The sequence below is a fragment of the Cololabis saira genome, chromosome 14, assembly GCF_033807715.1.
Source record: "Cololabis saira isolate AMF1-May2022 chromosome 14, fColSai1.1, whole genome shotgun sequence".
NCBI classification, from domain to species: Eukaryota; Metazoa; Chordata; class Actinopteri; order Beloniformes; family Belonidae; genus Cololabis; species Cololabis saira.
In genome coordinates this window covers 31,694,924-31,709,003 of record NC_084600.1, presented here as the reverse complement: position 1 = coordinate 31,709,003, position 14,080 = coordinate 31,694,924, and the positions used below count along the sequence as shown (strand labels likewise).

The window sequence follows — 14,080 nt, the reverse complement described above, 5'->3', positions numbered from 1 at the left end:
GGTGCTGGTTCAGTTATTAAATAGTTATTAATAATTGTTTTACGATAGTTATTAATAATTAATAAAGAAGATTACTTATCAAAATGAATTATCAAAATGAATTACTCAAAACGGGGCACCATCTGACTTATCAGGAAAATAACAACTAAACAGCAAAATCAGTCTCAAAGTATCTGTTATTCCATACGTCCCAGCCTGTTGCCAGGGGTGGGGTTACGGAATAACAGTGAAGGAAGGAGTCCAAGCACAGACCTTTGCAACCCGCAGCTGTGACAAATGTGTATAAAATAAACCCAAACAACTTCTCTTATTCAAATGAATCAGAATTTATTTTCAAAAGTGTTAAAGATAGTGAAACAACACTTGGGATACATTCTGATGGCTAAACTACACATAAACAACAACTAACTAACATTAAAAACAAACTTCAGATTATCTAGGCGTGTGTGTGGGTGTCAGCGCATATGAGTGTGTGTATGACGATGGTTGTTCATACACGTGGTGAAGCAAAAGAAAAGGTGTCTGACGAAGTCACGTGGTGACTGAGTCTCGCGTGATTCAAAATGGCGGAGGAGATTCCGTCTCATCCAGTGAAAAACAAACTCAGGGGCTTTATGGCCAAGATTAGAGTTTGCATGCGTGTGGGGGGGTTAGTAGGAGAGGACTAGAGAAATAAAGAAGAAAGTAAAACGCAAGACACTAGAATAACTTCTCACCACCAGAAAACCAAGCTCTTCTGACGTTTCCCGCACAGAGACGCACCGATGTGAAACTAATTTCACATGTGCGCTCTGGTCATTCAAGTGGGAAATGATGAAGAGCTTTTTTTTTCTGTTGCGGAAGAACATGTCATCAAGATCCAGCAACGTTACTTTGTCAGCTATCCTTTTTCCACACCACGGGTATGAACAGCCAACCTGACAGACACAGTTTAGGAATCAGAATTTATCCCAAGTGTTCATTATCTTTTAACACTTTTGTAAATAAATTCTGATTCATTTGAATGAGATAAGTTGTTTGTGTTTATTTGTCACAGCTGCTGGTTGCAAAGGTCTGTGCTCGGACTCGTTATTTCACTGTTATTCTGTAATGCCAACACTGGCAACAGTGTTGGCACGTATGGAATAACAGCTGAGCAGGGGCACTGATTCAGATCAGTGATGAGTTTGGATGGATGACCATGTCAAATCTTGAAGTAAAGTCTATGAACAGCATTCTGATATTAGTGTTGGTGCAGTCCAGGTGAGAGAGCACGGAGTGCATGACTGCCCGGGCCACGGACAGTTTGAAAAAAGGTTTTGTTCATTAAGACCCCTGCTTGCTCCCTGGCACATACTCTGAGCAGATGTCCAGAGATCCCATCAGGGCCTGCAGCTTTATGTATGCTGATCCTGCTCAGCACAGCTTCAACATCAGCAGGAGATAGTGAGGGGGGTTGGTCATCAGCTGTTTGTGTTATCTCTGAAACTTAAAGCTGAAAGGCTCCACTTTAAACAAGGCTTAAATGGTTTATTTCAAATTATTATGGTGGTGTGTAAATGTCTATATCTATGGACATTACCTTCTGTTACCGCAAAGCCTTTTTGCAGAATACACATGAAATGCCACTTATGAATTCTCTCAACTCTTTTCAAATAAAATAAAAATGTACACCAATTTTGTCTTTTATATGTTGCTCTTTTCACTCGACAGATCATAAAATTGTCACATACCACCAGTTATAAAATAACCACACACATTATTCCATGACACACCATCAAAAGCGTATTGCCTTCCCTCGCCATTTAACAGTCATTTACCAACACTGTGAAAATGTCATTGGCTAAACTTTTTCATTTTTATTCTGACAATCAATCAAATGATTTTTATTAAAAGAAGAAGACGAATTAGAAAGCAGACAACTGAAACAGGCTACTGCTGTATTAGAAAAACTGACACGCTGTTAAAAACTATGATAGCAGTACCATTGTCCTCAATGCAAAAATGGGGCCAGAAAAAAAAATTCTTGAAAGATTGTAGTTGTCAGTTTCAATAACTGATGTCAGTTTTCATGTTTTGCCAGTTTATTATGGGCATGCCAAGTAATGGCATGACCATATTGCAATCGTCCAGAATGGCCCAAAGGGCAATGTTGCTAGCATTTTGCTAACAAGCTAAAGTCGCAAAAGTCCCACTGCGCACCAGCGGGTTTACAGCATGACCCCGCACTGATGAGGAAAGAAATAAATCCCCCAAAAATAAAACACGGCCGGAAAAACCTGAAAAATGAAGGCCATATATTAGTATACAGAAAAGGTTTCCCTTTTCTTCTTCTTCTTCTGCCTCGACGGGCATTACTTTTCTCAGTCAAAAGTGTTACCGTGGCAACGCTAGATGCCAAAAAGCAAAAAAAAAGGCAAAAATTCGGACGCTTATTGCTCGGCTGAACTTTATCGTAGCGACATAGTTCAAACTTTCAAACACTCGTCCCGATTTGCACTAAAGGACCGTACAACCTCATCACGCTACTTATTACGGTTTTTGTGATATTTAACTTTAAAGGGGACCTATTATGAAAAACAAGTTTTTTCTTGTTTTAACATATATAAAGTGGTCTCCCCTCACCCTGCCAGCAGAGGGAAGATGAAATCCCATGAAAATCTGCAAGGTCTGTAGCCCCGCCCGCTGAATCTTCCAGGGTCACGTGACTTTTTTACGAGCCAGTCTGAATCTGCGCCTATGGTGACGTCACCCTAGGCGCAGAGGTTCTGAAACCATGCCCGCAACTCTCTCCGCCGGCTGGAGCTTCAGCCATTGTTTAGAAGCGGTGGCTGTTTGAACAGCGAGGGGACAGTTAAGATGAGGTTTTGCATCGACACTTACCCTTATAAAAGGATCAGTGCCCACAGTACGGACCCGGCAACTGCACACGAGTCAGCGGTAAGTGACGTTATTTTTTTATATTATTTATATTTGTCTACAAGTATGATCTTTGCATGGGCTAAGTATTTAGCTTAGCTCGAAGCTCCGGGGCCGCTCACGGACCGGACCGGTGAGGAGCCCCGACGGGTACCGTAATATATTTTTCTTCTGTTCATGATTTCAGATCTTCCAAGCACCTGAAGCTGTTCAACGACACCTTCAGAAGACGCACGGTCCTTCCTTGAGCCAGCAATAGTGCATACATGTTATTTATATACAACTTATGTTTTATTTTTTAACAATAAAGTTGTCATGTGTGAAAATTCAGTGTTGTGATTTCTTTACAGTTAACATGATTCATTTGTCTTGAGGAATTGGAGTAAAGAACTGTGGTGTACCTGTTTATACATTTTCCTGTGTGAAGACGAGGTGACTAAAGGCTGATTTATGGTTCTGCGTTTCACCAACGCAGAGCCTACGGCGTAGGGTACGCGTCGATTTAACGCAGAACCGTAAATCAGGCTTTAAGATCCGTTTACACCGTGTAACTGAATGCGAGCGCCCGACTATCACGTGTGACATCGGACGCTCTCTGTCCACGCTGAAACCGTTAAACTCGCGGCCAGTTAGGACAGTCAATACAAAAAAAATAAAGCAATGGATTTTATTTTGTCGCAGAAGCTCCCTGGCATGGGACATGCAGCCGGTTGCTCTTCTCCCCGGAGCGAGGCTTATTCTCCTCCCCTGCTACACGTCATTCAAGCAGCCAATCAGCACAGAGCCTCATTATCATAGCCCCCCCACCTCAGAATGAAGCACAGCAAAAGGCTTTAGAAGCGGTAAAACTAGAGACATGGCTCACAGGCTGAATTTTTGATTTATGTAGAAAAAACAAGCTTTAGATTGTTTTTAAGACATTCAAGGCCTTTTTAAAATATACATTAAATGCCATAATATGTCCCCTTTAAATTAAAAAAAAAATTCCATTTTATTCTGCTAGGCAACGGTTTATCATACAGACATCATTACAACATTGAAAAACCCGGGATGCGTTGTGTATTTTAGTCTCATCATGCTAGCTATTACGGTTTTTGAGATATTCAACTATGCTCATTTTGATGCTAACGAAACTTTGACGCTTGTTGCGCGGCAACGCAATATCGTAGAGACTTTGATCCAACGTTAAAAGACTCAGGTTGATGTGGACTACACCATACTGAGGTCTCAATACGCTCTCGTTTACAGCTTTTGAGATATTAAAGCCAAATTGTCCCATTCTATCCTATGGGGCTTGTTACCATGGCAACAAAAACCTATGCATTTGTATGGGGGAGCATGTGAATAAACCATCTGTTAATGCTGCCCGGACCGCAACTTTCACCCATGCATGGCATACATCGTTGGATGCGTCTCCATCGTGCCTCGATGGGCATTACTTTTCTCAGTCAAAAGTGTTACCGTGGCAACGCTAGATGCCAAAAAGCAAAAGAAAAGTCAAAAATGCACACGCTTATTGCTCGGCCGAACTTTATCGTAGAGAAATCGTTCAAACACTCGGCCAGATTTGCACTAAAGGACAGTAAACCTCATCATGCTAATTATTACGGTTTTTGCGATATTTAACTTTCAGTTTAAAAAAAATTTCCATTTTAATTTGGACGCTTGTTGCTAGGCAACAGGTTATCGTAGAGACATCTTACAAATGTTCCTCGACTCGGCACGCTGTGGACTTTAACATATTCAAATTTCATGAAGCTGTGATTTAAGGAGATTTTATGTCAAAATCCATGCCAAATGGCCCCATTAATTCGGATGGGGCTTTTTACCATGGTGAAAAAAAGACCTATCCGTTAACGTAGCCTGAACCGGAACGTGGACCCACACATAGCATACACCAATACTTTTCTCAGCCAAAAGCATTACAGTGTCAACGCTAGATGCCAAGAAGCGGAAAAAAAGGTTCAAATTCGGACGCTTAGGGGGGCATGGTGGCGCAGCTGGTTGTGCAGCCGTCTCACAGCAAGAAGGTCCTGGGTTCAATTCCCGCCGGGGACGCTGTGAGCGCTGAAGTGCGTGTTAATTCCCCCATGACTTCAGCGCCAACACCCTGGGCCTTTCTGTGTGGAGTTTGCATGTTCTCCCTGTGTTCCCTTGGGTAGCTAATGTGAGCTACCCTCACAAAAACATGCAGCAGTCCTGGACTATACATGCCCCCTCTGGCCAACCGGGGCGCCAGATGGGGTGGGGAGGATCTGGCCGGAATAACGTGATCCTTCCACGCGCTACGTCCGGCCAGAGAGGCCCCACCCTGTCTGGTGAAAAGATGCGGCCTGCTCACTCCTCAGGTTAAGGAGGAGACCTGAGCTCGGTGCAGGGCCTCCCGGGGTTGGTAGAGGATGGCAATGCCGAGGACTGTCACTTAGGTAGGAGCACTGGGTGATATAATGGGAAAAAAACGGGGATAAAATTTTTTTTTTTTTAAATAAAAAATTCGGACGCTTATTGCTTGGCCGAACTTTATCGTAGTGACATCATTTAAATGTTTCCAGACTCGGTTAACTTCAGATCTTTCAACCTCATTATGCCAATTATTACAGTTTTTGAGATATTAAACTTTCAATTAAAAAAAAAAGTCCATTTGACTTTGGACGCTTGTTGCTAGGCAACAGATTATCATAGGGACATGATTCAAATGTTTCAAGCCTCGCCTCGCTGTAGACTACAACATATTCAAATTTCATGAAGCTGTGATTTACATACATTTTAAGTCAAAATGCCTGCCAAATGGCCCCATCCCCAAAGGTTTATCAACAACATTTAATGGTTTGTTAACAACCCTAAACTACTTCTTGGCCATTATTAATTACCCTAAACCACACAACCCCGAAGCAGAGGGTGTGGTTTATTAATAACCCTAGACCACAGCCCCTGTGGGGAGCACAGGAATGAATGCAATACAACCGTAAACACCTCAAACTGACATAGAACCACCCCGAACACAAACACTACAGCCCCAAACCAAAGCAGCGAGAGGGGACGAATGGGCAGTAGGGCATGCCCATATCGAAATTTCCTGAAATTTTCTAGTTCATTCTTATTATTTACATTCTGTTCAATTCAGTATTTCAACTTACTAGAAAACTGTTATGTGTTGAAAATATTTCCTTCAAGCTCATTAAGTGCAAGATTGAATTGCACTCTGACAGCTAAATTACCTTTAAACCTCCTACCGGTGCATTAGTATAGAACTGTCAGTTACTTTAAGCCGCCGTTCGAACACCTCATTTTGTTCCGTCTTTAACGTTTGCGAGATAAAAGGTAACAGCTTCTGTTACCTCTTTGAATCGCTTGCTTGACTTGTCAAATGCCTGTTTATGTTGTCTGTTTTGGTCTCATGCTACAGTAGCTGCTGCCCTCGCTGTTTGGCTCTCAACATACTGCTTGGGATGCTTCCTCTTCAGGGGATTAAACAGATTTGCCGTGTTACCAATCGACATTGAAAAGATTTCCGTGCTAACTTTGCAAATTACATTTTCTTGAGCTTGACCACTTCTGGAAAATCCAAAACAATTCCATATAATTGAGGTGGAATTTTTAGAATTTTTGCGACCAACTCTGTTTGGCTTTCAGCCACCGCTCTCCATGTGGTACCCACCGGGGGGGGACATTCTTGATGGGCCCTTGTGGCTTAAACATCCCCGTTAAAACATAATCGCTCAAAAAAAAAAAATGCCACAGATCAGCCCCTCTGACACACAATCACAGCATGCAGGCGCACGCGGTCAGAATCATACAAATGAGGTTCCAGCACCATGGATTTTGCCAGTCATTATGTCAAACCTAATTATAAGCCTAATGCAGACTTTAAGATATAGGTATCAAACTGGAGATAAAAATCAAATGACTTCCAGTGATGTCGGATTCAATACAGCCGAGTAGCACAATTCAGACACAACCTACACGACAACAGTTTACAATGTGCGACGACATGTATTTAGATATAGATAGTTCTTTATTGTCATTATAACTTATGTACAACGAAATTAAACGTGCTCTCCAGTCAGCGCATCATATATAAAAAAATAAAATAACTGAAAAATATTCCAATATCCAATAAAATGTAATTTAAAATATAAACAAATAAAATAAATATACACGATACACGTAGCCGGGTATCTGCTAAACCGAAGATATTTTCCTACGTTTGGACCTGTCATCCACATGAAAACGCAAATAAACAAATGTTTAAAAAAACTCTGGGCAAAGTGAAGATTTTTGAAAACTCAGTTTATGTAGATGCGTGTAGACGGAGACAACCGGAGTTTTGCGTTTTCTAACATTATGCGCCAAAACAACAACAAATCTGCTCTGACGTCTAACGTGCGACCTTTGTTTACTACAAAACTACAGATGATCCACCATCTGTTCTCCAAGCTATTTATTAAATAAATGGTCTCTGCTCTTGACCACCGTTTACTGCGTTACGAATGAACTTATGAACGCAATTGTTATATAGTCCAACTTTCCTTATTTTATTCAGCACACTTTTTTTTTCCCCACTTCGGCGTGGGCCCGGGGCGGCCGCCCCCTCTGCCCCCCCGCCTGCTCCGCTATTGCTGAGGACCATTGTTGAAGAACACCAATCAAGGTCATGGTAATCCTGAAAGGCTGAAACAAAATAAAAAGAACTACAGCTGCATTGAACTCAACACTTTGAGGATAAGGCTCAAATGCAAAAGACTTTTTATATCCCATTCATATACAGATTTGTTTTACATAAAAAGTCATATAAAATATCATTTGTATGCAGCTGTTTTTTAAAGTGGATTCATTAATGATATTTTCGAATCCTTGATATTTACATCCCAACCCCTTCATATCTCCAAATCTCTTGATAATGTCTATAATTGATGTTACATAAGGTGTGTGTGTGTGTGTGTGTGTGTGTGTGTGTGTGTGTGTGTCTGTGTGTCTGTGTGTCTGTGTGTGTGTGTGTGTGTGTGTGTGCGTGCGTGCGTGCGTGCGTGCGTGCGTGCGTGCGTGCGTGCGTGCGTGCGTGCGTGCGTGCGTGCGTGCGTGCGTGCGTGCGTGCGTGCATGTATGGATCACTTAAATAATATGCAAGAGATTGGAGACTCAGGCAGACCTGCTCTGACCTCAACGGTGTGAAATGGATGTGGGCTTCACTTCAGAATATCAACTCAGGAACCCTCTCTGCTCTGAAAATGAAATGATGTAGTGGTTACAACTTTATTTTAATTTTAAAGTTGAGTTAAAAATTCATTTGCATTTAATGTTTGTATAGTATGTCCTTCACAAATCAGTCAAACTCTACTGTTAACCTACAACGTCAGACCATCTTGGGCATAGTGGTTGTTTCCATCGTGACCACACTGCCTTGTTGTGTGTTTCTCTTCATTAATGGGACCATGTTGTTCACTCTGAGGAGTAAAACTGTGTTTCAAGAGACTCCTTGTTATATTCTGGTGTATAACCTTCTTTTTGGAGACACGATACAGATGGCGCAGAGTCAGTCAATATTTCTAATCTCTGCTTTTAGGGTAATACTGTTGTATCCTGTGTGTGCTGTACTAGTAGTAATTAATGCTTCCTCACAGGATGTTTCTGTTCTAACACTGGTGCTGATGTGTCTGGAGAGATACGTAGCTGTGTGTTATCCCATGAGGCACGCTGCTGTCATCACCGTCAGAAACACTGGAGTAGCTATTGGTGTTATTTGGACCTTCAGTTTTGTAAATGCTTTGATTAAACTTAGTTTAATGCTAAATTTTCCTCTAGAAGAACTGAAGCAAATGCAAATGAAAGACTTTTGTGGTAAAGATAGTATGTTTCTTGATCCATTGTCCGCGCTTTATGACAAAGCATCAACTTATTTTATTTTTGTTTTAGCATGTGTGTCTGTCGGTTTTTCCTACATCGGTGTCATGGTAGCAGCCAGATTAGCCTCCACAGACAAAGCTTCAGCTAAGAAGGCTCGGAACACACTACTGCTGTATCTGGTGCAGCTGGGCCTCAGTATGTCCTCACTTGTACACACTCCACTGCTCATAGTGATCTCTAAAACTCTGGACAGGTTAACAGCTGTGTACATAATGATATTACTTTATGTTGTACTCATCATCTTTCCTAAATGTCTGAGTTCCCTCATCTATAGTCTCAGAGACAAGACTATCAGACCTGTCCTGATGTTTAATCTTGGCTGCCGGTGCCTTTAAATCCCAGCTACAGCAAAAACAAGAATACTTTTCAATTTACTGATGGGATTTGTTATCTGAAGACAAGGCGTTAATGGTAGGGATAGGGATAGGGACGATAACAGGAAAAACTAGAGAGTTGGTTGAAATGATGCAAAGGAGGAAGGTGGATGTTCAGTGTCTAGGAGACCAGGTGAAAGGGTAGGAAGCCTAGAAGCTTAGGAGCAGGGTTCAAGCTATTTTATCATGGTGTTGATGGGAAGAGAAATGGATGAGGAGTCATCTTGAAAGGAGAGTTTGTCAGGAATGTTCGAGAGGTGAAAAGACTGTCTGAAGGTGTGCTTGTTTTTAAAGTTGTTAGTGGTTATGCTTCACTGGTGGAATGTGAGTTAAAAGAGAATTCTGGAGTGAGTTAGATAACGCGTTGAAGAGCATTTCCACATATAAAAGAGTGCTGATTGGTGAGGGTTTCCATGGGCATGTTGGAGAAGTGATGCGGACGTGATGGGCAAGTTTGTTATCCAGGATAGGAATGCAGGACAGATGGTGGTAGACTTTGCAAAAAGGATAGAAAGGGGCTGTTTTGAATACTTTCTTCTAGAAGAGGCAGGAATGGAAGGTGATTTATAAGAGTCGAGGTAGGAGCACACATAATTAACTGCATTTACACAGCCTGTTTGTTCCATCCGTGGTGTATTGTGGGAAAGACATAAAAACATACAGTAAAAGCTACATTTAAAAATTGTGAAAAAGGGCAGTGTTGTTGGATTCGACAATAGAAAATAAACTAAATAACCATGACTTCCCTGATGATGAATTATTATACTTGCTTGTAAGACACTGTTGCCAGATCTGGTGCAGTTAGACCTCAGTATGTCCTCACCTATACACAATTCATTGCTTATAGTGATTTCCAAAAATGTAGTCAAGTTATAAGCAGTGTACTTACAGATTTTTATTTGTTATTATCATCTTTTCTAAATGTCTGAGTTTCCTCTTCTATGATCTCCAAGATCAGACCATCAGACCTGTCCTGATGTTAAATCTCAGCTTCAGTGCATAAGATTATCTTTGATATCTGTAATGAGATTCAAGATGGCTGCTGGTTAAACTCACACTGCTGGACAACTCTAGTAATCCATCAAATACCTGGAAAAAAAACTTGATATCAAAGTGTTCTTTTAAGGTGCCTCTTGGCTGGTCTCCCTGCCGTGGTGTATGGAGCTACAACAGTCTCATAATTCACAAATGCACAGGACAAGTTTTACAAATGCACAGACCGATTTGCAAATACACACACCGTTTCACACGTTCACAGGACAAGTTTTACAAATGCACAGACCGATTTGCAAATGCACACATCGTTTCACACATGCACAGAACAATTCACACGTGCATAGGACAAGATATACAAATGTATTTTTGATGCACACACAAATATAACCTGATTTACAAATGTTTTTTTGTCTGTGAGCTGCGCTGGATTTGTGTGTGAGTTTTGAGACTCCTCTGACGTGACTCGATCCACAAATACGTTTTTTTTAACACGGAAGGATCTGCAACCAATCAGATGTCTTCATTTGTTTCATCCAATCATAAGAGCGCACCCCACGTGGGGGAAGCAGCGCCGTGGATAAAACACGATTTACTCGTAAACCCATCAGATTAAAGGGGCGGATACACCTGCTGTTTGAACTGCGTTCGCTTAGAAAAGTGATTAATATTTCGAGTTGGTGGAGTAAAGATAAATAAACAGCAACAGGAGATAAAGGATAAATAAACAGGATGGAGAGGAGATCACTGTTCTGATTTTCTTGTGATCTAAAGAAAACAGCGCGATCTGAGATGGTTTGTCGGGCCGTTCAACAAGAGCCGTCAGGAGACTGCACTCCAAGTCCTGCCGATGCAACAACTGATGATGAGAAACAGCGGAGATATTTATGTATTTGAACTACAGTGTCTTTCAGGAGAACGAGCCTGTTGACGGGGTGAATATATTGCTGCAGTCTCGTTCTGGCTCTGGCCGCGAGTGGCGCTGGTCCCGGCCAGACACCAGCTGACCACAGTGACCAGACGTGGAGGTCAGAAACAAGCAGCTGTTATCCTCACATTCATGATGTGACATTGCCACCACACAGGGACAAACATGTGTCAAAACAGCGGTGGCAGATCAACACATTCCCGGTGCAGAGTGTTAGGTTTCTAAATCATCAACATACATTAATTAACTTAGAAAAAGACACCGGAGACTATGGAATGATTTTTCAGGTGCTCCTGCAGGAGGGGAAAGCAATACTGACAGAGGCAGCCCCCTGACAGCAAATGCTTCCCAAAGACCCTCCCTTGCAGGAAGCTTTTTATTTGGTAAAACTGGCAGGAAACTTGACCATATTTGGTAAACAATGGACAATGGTAAAAAACAGATGGTCAAACAGATCAGATGATAGTTGAAAAGTCACACCTTATGACTTTTCAGTTAGTAAGTAACTTATCTGTGGTGTGCAGAGCAACAGACATCCTTTTAAGAAATGTTCAAGGGGGTTTTGTTGTCATGAGATGGTCAACTTAAAGACAATGAGATGGCTGTCAGTCGACCCCCCTGACAAAACCTCCTTAAACCTTAAAAATACAATGGGACAGTTGTTGGACAGCCCAAACCCTTAACGGAACACAGGAAGGGCAGCCCTCATCTGTTAACATGTGATGGGGGTCTTGGAACTGATGTGCCTAAAAACAATGGTCCATTTGACCAACGAGGAAGTCAGCAGTTTTAACCTCCTGCGTGGCAGGCGAGAATTCTACCACTGAACTACCAATGCATGTCATGAGAATAACAGGCAGTTTTCTAATTCTGATTCTGGCAGTTTCACAATGATAAACTTGGATTAATCTCACAAGAGTCATGCTCATGGGAAGATGCAGCCGTGATGATGCTGTTCGGGATTTAGTCCACCGATCATCAAACATCTGAGCTGGATACGGAGATATTTCGGTAAATTAATCTCCTGACATGTGCATGCTGCTCCACCTGCCGCTGCAGCTCGTCCCGTCTGGTCTGTCTGGTTCTGAGCTGAATCAGCGGGACAATCCCATGTAATACGTTGTGAAACCAAACTGAGCAAATATATAAAAATCTCCGCTGTTTCTTATCAGTTGCTGCATCGGCAGGACTTGGAGTGCAGTCTCCTGACAGCTCTGGTTAAACGGCCCGACAAACCATCTCTGATCGCGCGTTCGCGTTTTATTTACCGGGATCACAAGAAAAGCAGAACAGTGATCTCCTCTCTATCCTGTTTATTTATCTTTTATCTCCTGTTGCTGTTTATTTATCTTTACTCCACCAACTCCAAATATTAATCACTTTTCTAAGCGAACGGTGCTAACGCAGTTCAAACAGCAGTTGTATCCACCCCTTTAATCTGATTGGTTTAGAGTAAGTCGTGTTTTATCCACGGCGCTGCTTCCCCCATGTGGGGTGCGCTCTTATGATTGGATGAAACAAATGAAGACATCTGATTGGTCACAGACAAAAAAACATTTGTAAATCAGGTTATATTTGTGTGTGCATCAAAAATACATTTGTATATCTTGTCCTACGCACGTGTGAATTGTTCTGTGCATGTGTGAAACGGTGTGTGCATTTGCAAATCGGTCTGTGCATTTGTAAAACTTGTCCTGTGAACGTGTGAAACGGTGTGTGTATTTGCAAATCGGTCTGTGCATTTGTAAAACTTGTCCTGTGCATTTGTGAATTATGAGACTGTTCTAGCTCCATACGTGGTGTGGGGAAGGCCGGAGGTCGTGTGATATATATATATATATATATATATATATATATACATATACATATATATATATATATATATATATATATATATATATATATATATATATATATACACAGATATTTATAAAACATATCATAAAATGTCTGTGCATAAAACAATTCAAAAATACTGACAGACCTGCATGTCTCACTCTCTCTCTTGCACGCACACACACGCGCACACACACACACACACACACACACACACACACACACACACACACACACACACACACACACCAAAGTGCTCTACCACCATCAAAAATTAAACATATAAAAGACATGATAAGGTTTAATATATATTTGTACATAAAACTCGAATGACCACAAGCTGATGTGAGAAATCATGAGTCGGGAAAACTACAACTCAGTATCAGGTTTTTATCTGTTCTACAAATTATATTTTGTATTTCAGATGTAGTGAACCTGAAACTGACAGCACAATTGTTTCAGACATGTCAAATTAGAGATGTTAAAGCTTTAAAAATTAAATTTACATTTAATCCTGCCTAAACTCTGTTTATTTAATTGTTAACTTGCACTGTAAGCTAAAACCAACACTAAACTGATTGCCAATCTTACAATGAGTCAAAACCAAAACTACATATCTATTCTAGTCTAGAATAGTGCTGGGTACCTTTTTTTAAAATTTTTTATTTTTTATTTTTATCCCGGTTTTTTCCCCCATTTTATCACCCAGTGCTCCTACCTAAGTAACAGTCCTGGGGCCTCATTTATAAAGCTTGCTTGCGCACAAAACTGGGGCTGAAAGATGTGCAAGCCACCTTCTACGCAAAGGTTGGGATTTAAAAAGAAAAAACTAACCGAAATATCTGCGTATCCCTACGCCAACCCTGACCCTCCCGTAGGAACTTACTTAAGATATGGGGAACTGGCGACGCAGGCGGTGAGGTGGTGAAATGAAGCCATATTCATGTCATACTCTTAATAATGTCATCACATATCAGACTTATAATAAAATAGCGCTGATCGTGTCCCTCTGTGTTTGAAGCACAGCGTCAGTCAGGACTCTGCTGCTGCTGCAGCCGCGGTGCCAGGACACGCCGTGAACCTCCTCTTCTCCACCGCTTCTAACCGTAGAGTGACTGATGACAGAACAAATGAGGGGCTCTGTAGA

The 14,080-nt window shown here is 41.4% G+C and overlaps 1 protein-coding gene across 1 annotated transcript; it reads left to right on the top strand.

Moving 5' to 3' along the window:
- Positions 1-8,204: 8,204 nt before the first annotated feature.
- Positions 8,205-9,137, top strand: LOC133459354 (odorant receptor 131-2-like). Its single transcript, XM_061739245.1, has one exon. It carries the CDS (start codon positions 8,208-8,210, stop codon positions 9,135-9,137), a length of 930 nt encoding a protein of 309 aa, XP_061595229.1. The 5' UTR covers positions 8,205-8,207.
- Positions 9,138-14,080: the final 4,943 nt, after the last annotated feature.